At 40.0% G+C, this 7,956-nt stretch overlaps 1 protein-coding gene across 12 annotated transcripts in view; it reads right to left on the bottom strand.

Moving 5' to 3' along the window:
• Positions 1-1,479: 1,479 nt before the first annotated feature.
• LOC118349920 (uncharacterized) overlaps positions 1,480-7,956 on the bottom strand; it is a 586,341-nt gene continuing 579,864 nt past the window's right edge. For 10 of the 12 annotated variants that reach the window (XR_007408488.1, XR_007408493.1, XR_007408491.1 and 7 more), the window contains 3 exons: positions 7,492-7,578; positions 6,893-6,995; positions 1,480-6,046 (listed from right to left, as the gene is read on the bottom strand). Coding sequence is in view for 1 of the 12 variants with exons in the window: in XM_049106059.1 (XP_048962016.1) it covers positions 5,734-6,046; positions 6,893-6,995; positions 7,492-7,578 (503 nt within the window). In the remaining 11 variants the exon portion in view is untranslated. The other 2 variants (XR_007408490.1, XR_007408489.1) reach the window with 1 other exon arrangement.

Here is a 7,956-nt window from a genome sequence, read left to right as displayed (position 1 = left end):
GCCAAGATTACCAGAACCACGCAGCCAACCTGTGGCTCCCATGGAAGCATGAGGAAGCCCAGCTAAAGTCAGTCAAGCATGGGCAAGATCAGATGAACAGAACAGACTGTGAGCTATATAAATATTACATGCCTCTTTAAGTCACTGAGTTTTGTGCTGGTTGTTTGTAGTGTTTTTTTGGCAACAGATGCTTTATACAATTCCCTTCCTCTTTTTGAAAAAGTTACAGATGCATACAGCATTGATAAGTATATTGCTCGGCCCTGTCATTTTATCTCTTTTTTCATTTTTTTTCCACAATTTTACCACAGTATATATTTTCCTTTGTGATGTGTTTTTCACCTATCATTCTAATTCTTACTTTCATTAATGTAGTCTATGTATAGTGAGGTGCTCTTACACCGTTATTTAATTTTTGTGAATATAAATTGTTTTCTCCATCCTTCTGTGGATGGACATTGGAGTTCCTCCATCCTTCTGTGGATGGACATTGGAGTTCCTATTGAAAGACATTTGTATTGTTATCAGTTTGGATTATTATCCATTCCAAACAATAACTCACTCATGTATGTCTCCTAAAGGCACATTTACAAGTTTCTCTAGAGCAAATATACCTAGGAGTACAATAGCAGATTATGGGATATGAGAATGTTCAAATTTTGAAGCTCATGCCAAATTGTTTTCCAAATTGGTAGTAAGAGCTTGTACATCCATCAGTATATATCTTCCAAGTTCACTCCAGTAGACGCAGAAAAAACCTCCTATAGAGCTCCTGCGGGAGATTTCAATAACAGAGTCCTGGAAGGGCCATAGACAACCTCTGGTCACACGTCATTGGCTCAAACTCAAACACATGACTGTTTCAGGGCCAGAGTTCCTGGGAAATGCAGTCCAGGAAGGGGAAGCAATGAGCTGACCACCTCATCAGTCCCCAACATAGCTTCTAATCATTTGAATACTAAAATATCTCTTATTATGTAAGCACGCCACAGTCTACACAGCACAATCATGTAGTTTCATACTTTCACACACTCATCTACTCTCTTGGGAAATTAGATCAATTATCATTATCCTCCTTTTGTAAGTGAGGAAAGTAGGGCTCAAAGTGGTTAAATGACTTGCCCAAGGTCACAAAGTTAGTAATTTGCTAGAGACAGAGTCTAATACAATATCAACTCTTTCCCCAAAGTCTTGTCCCATTTCTAAAATAATTAACCTTTCTTTTCCCAAATATTCATCCATCCAACAACTGAAATTAATTTCTGTATAACTACTACATGACTACTGCACAATGAGTCTTTCTAAAAATACAAAAAATGAACATCACAGGGATCCTGCCACTAAAATCCTACATTTCTGGGTTTTTTAGCTGTTATCAGCTGTCTCCATTTACTCACTTTACACTCACAGCTATGTCTACTCACACTAAGTTTACCAATAACATACAGTTCATATAGTAAATGTAGTTCAGGCCTCATCTTTTATTTTAAGATTTTATTTATTTATTCATGAAAGACACAAAGAGAGGTAGAAACATAGGCAGAGGGAGAAACAGGCTTCCTCTGAGGAGCCTGATACAGGACTTGATCCCAGGACCTCAAGATCATGACTTGAGCCAAAGACAGATGCTTAACCACTGAGCCACCCAGATGTCCCCAGGCCTCATCTTATTTGAACATTGTCAAACCATTCCATATTGTAACCCTTCTCTCTTTGTAATACTATCTCCCTTTAATTACCATGTTCCTACACTGTCCTGATTTTCTTCCTAGCTCTCTGTTTAATTTAACAATTTAAATTACTGTTCTCTTATCCTCCACTAACTGGTCTTTGCATACTGAGAATACCCTAACCCTGCCTGCCAGAACCAGATCTTTCTTTAAAGATCCAAAAGAAATATCATCTTCTTGGTGAATTTGTACGTACTTCCCCAGGCAAATGGAAATTTTGCCTATGTTCTGCAAAACTTTATTCTGAGCTCTTTCACAGCACTGTCCACATTCCACTTTATATTAATCATCTAGTTGACTTGAGATATCAAGTTTTACCAGCTGAACTGAATTCCTTTGAGGTTCAGTCCTGGTGTATCTTATCTTGGCCTTCTATATTTTCATTTTTGGCCAAAGGCTTTTATAAATGTTGTCTCTTCTACCTGGAAGACTTTCTCTTTCCCCTGGTTAATTCCCAAATATCTTTCTCAGCAAAAGTCACTTCTTCAACGAAGCCTCCCCTGACCTTGACATGAGTTCAGGCCCCCTTGTTATGTGTCTGCTTTTTCCTCTTGACACTTGTCACAATTGCAGTGTGACACTCAACTGTGAAAATAATTTCATTTCTGTTTATTCTATTAAAATTTAAGCCCTGAGATCACAATGGCCAGGGGTGTACTCTTTACTGATGTATGTTCTTCACATGCAGTAGCCCTTCATTAGATGTTTGTTGAGTGACATAATTTTATTATCGCAGAGTGAAATCTCAATGAGTTTTTAGGTGCTATCTCACAGATGAATTGCAATTGACTAAAATCAATGAGTTATTTTTTCCCCCACCCAAACTCTAGTGCCTGAGTATTAGGTGGATCTGAAGGCAGAACTGTAAATACATTTGCTCTAAAGACCTCCCTCTTGAAACTACTTCTTAGTATACAATTATGATGCTTTTCCATAGAAGTTCAGCTTGCTAGCTATATTATCCTGATCATGGCTAATATTTGAAGGTGAGTCTATATCAAACACCCTTACACTGCACATAAAAACCTAATCTTTTAAGGACCAAAAGAAATGGCACTGCCATGATAAATGTTTTTACCTAATTTCTCTAAACAAAAGTACTTTCTTCTCCCTCCACGTATCCCAATTTCATTCTTGCCATTTTAATCTCACTGACCACATTCTGGCTTATATTATTGTTAGTTGTTTGGACAACACTAATTCTCACTACTCATGTTCAGTTCCTTCCAGGCAACAAGGGCTTACATCTGCTGCACTGAAATTACTAATTATTGAATATCTCTACCATGCCAGAAAGTGGTATTTTTAAATACATCAACTTCTTTCTTTTTGAGGTAAATATTACAACAATAAGCACTTCAGAGATGAGGAAACTGAATCTCAGAGAAGTGGGTTTACTTTATACTCCTCATCTAGCATGGGTCCTTGCTCCTAGCATACATTAAATGAGTGATTGTCAAACTAAAGTATAAAATTGATGTTGATGGCAATTTACATGGGGATTCCACTCTCCCAGAGACTATGATATTATTATCTTGGATTAGATGCTGACTGGACTAAATCTGAACTGCTATTCCAGATGAAAGTTCCCTGATGCATTATTAATTCTCTCTTTCAAAGAGAGTATGCATTCTAAGTTGCTTCAGGCAAATAGAGACAGGACAGATGTGTTATTTGGAAAAACACTGGTGCAGGAAACAAAAGTATGCAAATTATGCCTCTTCTGTATACTTCAAGACCCATTTTTAAACTGGCAAACTTCTTCAAGGTGACATACTGACATTTTGAAATAATTTCTCTCATTAGACTACACTGACTATAATTCAGGCTTTTTAACGGAAGACTGAGGAGATGAAAACAGTATTCCATAAGTGTAGAGTGATTGTTTCTACTGAGGATTTTTTTTCTCAAACAAATCTAGAAAAACACACAGTGAGATAGAGCAGATAATGAGGAGTGTAAGTGATTCCAACAGGGAACTTGCACAACAAATCTATATTTTTCTTTTTGAGAAAACCACAAAATTCAGCTTGGGGTCATGTTTTATATGGAGGTTTGCACAATCTTTGCAAAAGTAAAGTATTTTCTTTTTCTTTTCTTTGTTTTTTAAAGATTTATTTTAGAGAGAGAGAGAGAGATCATGAGTGTGGGGAGGGGCAGAGGGAGAGAGATTCTTAAGCAGACTCTGTGCTGAGTGTAGAGCCTGATGCAAGGCTTGATCTCATAATCCTGAGATCATGACCTGAGCCAAAACCAAGAGTTTGATGCTTAACCAACTGTGCCATCCAGGTACCCCACATGTTTAGTCTTAATGAATGTTTTCTCCTCATTTGTACCTATAAAACTCAGCTGAATGACTTTCTTATTTACTTTTATTTTTGTTTTTATTTTTTTTTTTAAAGAGGGAGAGGGACGTAGGGAGAGGGGCACAGGGAGAGGGACATAGGGAGAGGCAGAAAGAGAAATGTTAAGCAGGTCCATACCCAGTGCAGAGCCAGACATGGGGATGGATCTCATGACCCTGAAATCACTACCTGAGCCAAAAGCAAGAGTCGGACACTTAACCAACTGAGCCACCCAGGCATCCCAAAAGTATAGGATTTTCTAATCTAATTTCTTTTCATAGGTAAGAAAATTTAGGCCTAGAGAAGATAAATTTCTCAAATCAAAGGGCAGTTACATTAGAACTCAGATTAGACTTGGAGTCAAGTTGCTGCATCTCTGCCACCCTATCCTGCTCTTGCAAACAAGTATCCATGATACATAACTTCCATGTAGGATTCCGGACATGACCACCCAGGCTTATGGGGGCAGCTTATGTCCTCACTGTCCTGTGCGGTGTTTTCTCTCTTGCCTGGGAGTCTCCATTCACTTGTCAAGACAAAGTTCCATCCATGCAGCGGGCACTATTTACCATTTGTGCATCTCAAAGTGCTGGGCCAATAAACTCTACCCTCCATTGAGTCTTGACTAGAAAGAATCTGTAACATAGCACACACCATGACACAGTAGACAGGGTTTCGCAGGGACTTTAGAATCTGAGAGCATAGCTGCCAGTCCTATGTCCATCCATACTATTTATCTAAGTGCCACCCTTTCTGAACTTTGGCTTCCTCACCTTTAAATGGGAGACATAATAGCTATAGTACATTGTTGTGATGGGGACCAAGTGAGATAACATATGAATTGTATTCATCATATGGAAGATGGTGAGTAATTCATTGTAGTTTGCTACTGCCATCCTTAAATTTTGGTTACAAGTTCCCACTAGGTTTTCTGAGTTGTTTTCATTGGCTATTCTTGCTATTTCATTGGCTATACCCAGGGGCACATGAGTGGCTCAGTTGGTTGGGCGTCTGACTCTGATTCTAGCTCAGGTTATGCTCTCAGGGTCATGGGATTGAGCCCCACATTGGGCTTCATATTCAGCAAGGAGTCTGGTTGTCCCTCTCCCTTTGCTCCTACTTTCAGCTCGCATGCATGTATTCTCTCTAAAATAAATAAAATCTTTTCCTTTTTAAATATTTTATTTATTTATTTGAGAGAGAGAGAGAGAACGAGAGAGAGAGAGAGAGCATAAGCAGGGGGAGGAGCAGAGGGAGCAGAGCAGGAAGTCTGATGCAGGGCTTGATCCCAGGACTCCTGGATCATGACCTGAGCCAAAGGCAAATGCTTAACTGACTGAGCCATCCAGATGCCCCTAAGTAATAAAATCTTTGAAGAAAAAGAGAGAGAGGAAGAGAGAATGGGAGAGGGAGAGGGAGGGATGGAGGGAGGGAGAGAGAGAGAGAGAGAGAGAGAGAGTGCAAATATATCCTTTCTAGAACATGAAGAAACAATCTACTGGGAACATATTAGGAACAATATATTCCTAATAAATCATCTTCATACAGGCAGGATGACTGGAATGGACAAGGGATGTTAGGAGAAGTAGAAAAACATTCTTTCTATAAACAACTTTCCACCCTCAGACATTCTGTTTTTCTTTTTCCTTTCCTCTAGTTCAGTAGGCTAGATCCAGTTCACCTACAACTATAAACTTGAGATGATGCGTAGGAGTCTCCACCCCTGTAATAGTCAGGATTCTCCAGAGAAACAGAAGTAATAAGAGCCTGATTTGTCTAAAATAACCCAGTTCCTCCTCCATATTGAGCACCCTGTGGTGCTGACTGCAAGCCAAGTTGCAAGAGAGCTGCATAAAGAGCAACAGCCACAGTCTGAGGTTGAGATCAACGGACTTCACAACAACGCAGGAGTGTCTGTAGGTTCCTTCTTGGTTATCAGTCAGATTAAGTAATTCTTCTCCACATGTGTCCCTATTTGGAAGATAAGAATTAATTACTAAGTTCCAAAACAAATTATCACAGCATCCAAGTTAACCAACACACAAACATCAAGCCTTATGGGTACAAAGAAAAAAGTCCTTTTGCAGGTGCAAAATAGAGAGAAGTCCACCAGACCACACCCATTTTTTATTTTATTGAAGAGTAGACATACAATACTGAAGTAGATTCAAGTGTATGATATAGGGATTTGATATCTAGATACATTATGAAATGAACAAGACCACGCCCACTTCTGACAAGAGTCAATTGCAAGTCTGGGGATCTGTAAGACTGCTGTTGGGTTCCATAATCAGCTAGAAGGTCTTTGGTTACACTCTGGCCTAGGGTAATGCTGAAAGCTATTTTACTGATTGTTATGATTATCACAGCTGAGAGATACAGATTAAAATCAGCCAAGGGAAAGGGGATATGGAGCAGAGTTGAAGAAAGTATGAAATGTGGTGCTTCTGGCTCTCCTACCCCCAGGGAGTCATGATCCACTTTACCTTTCCAGTGCTGATGTGTGACAATGTGCATAGAGTGTTTCCAAGCAGCAGAGCTCACACAAGCCTCCGTGTGTAGAGATTTAACTGGGGCCCTACCACCTAGGCATCACTGACTGTCCAGACGGCTGACTCAGTCTCCAGCGCCTCCAGCTCATGTATGATGCAAACCCCACTGTAAATCATACTGCTGGTGTGGCCCAAAGCTTTCACTCCAAACTGCATTGTCACCATCTGGCTAGCCAAAGGCCTCCAGGTAAACAGAAGCACTTTTCTCAACGTCAACTTTTGACAACTATTCTCAGACAAAACATTCTAAGGGCTTAGAGATTACCTCCCAGGAAACAAGGTCAGAGGCCAGGCTCCTCTCTGGAGAGGGCTGCGTTCACTCCACAGCTGGAGAGCTGGTTTTGCCTGAGGATGCTCCCCTGTTGTAACTTCACAAAAAAAAAAAATCGTAAGTGTGCTTAGCTATGAAACAAACATTTCTTAAGCATTTATTTTGTTCTGGTCTTCTCTGAAATATTTTCCCAACATCGTCTCCACTCATCCTCACTCCAGCCCTACACGATGGGCAAGATTTGAAGGGCATTTTAGAAATGGAACTGAGGACTGCCTCAAATTGCAGAGTCAGTGAGCTGTGGTGATGTAATAAACAGGAGATACGTGAGTCCAGAGGTACAATGAAGAGACTGTAAGAATTCATGCTAGGCCTCACCATACTGCAAATGTACAGGCTTTCTTTCCATAGGAAGTAGAGGTCCATGGGTACATGACCAGGCAAAGAAGGCAAAAGGCCACTGGATGAAAACTGTCCAGGACTGTTCCATTCTGTTCCACCATATATGTGAATTCAGACTGCCACAAAACACAACTCTTTTAGCTATACATTTAACAGAAATGAATATAAGACAGGAGGACATGAAGACTTACCATGAGCCCATGGTGTCTTGATCAAAGAAGGCTTTGTTGTTGACAACAGTATTTCGAATGGTCTTTTTGTCTGGCATCCCAGAGACGCTGTGGGGGACATTGCACAGTGATAAGCTTCTGGGTGAGGGGAAGGCATGCCTTTCTTTATAAAACAGGGTAAGGGCAATTCTGAAAGGGGAGGTGGGAAGACTGGTGTTTGAGTCTTCAGATATAAATGCCTTGTAGGAGAGAAACATTTTAAAAAGAGAACACGGGGAAGTGGGCAGTCTGAAAATGGTTTTCCTTAAAATACTCCATATGAGCGTGTCCTTATAAACCTCCACATACCCCAGGGGCTTTGGTTTGTATTGACAAGTCTGAATGATCTCATTTCATTAATCTTAAAATTTGAGGGTAAAGCTTCCATTAACTTGCTGTATGACCAATGGTGTTGATATTTAATAAATAAATTAGGATGGGAGCCCT

This window comes from Canis lupus, chromosome 35, assembly GCF_003254725.2.
Source record: "Canis lupus dingo isolate Sandy chromosome 35, ASM325472v2, whole genome shotgun sequence".
NCBI lineage: Eukaryota > Metazoa > Chordata > Mammalia > Carnivora > Canidae > Canis > Canis lupus.
This window is presented reverse-complemented; position numbering and strand designations above follow the sequence as displayed.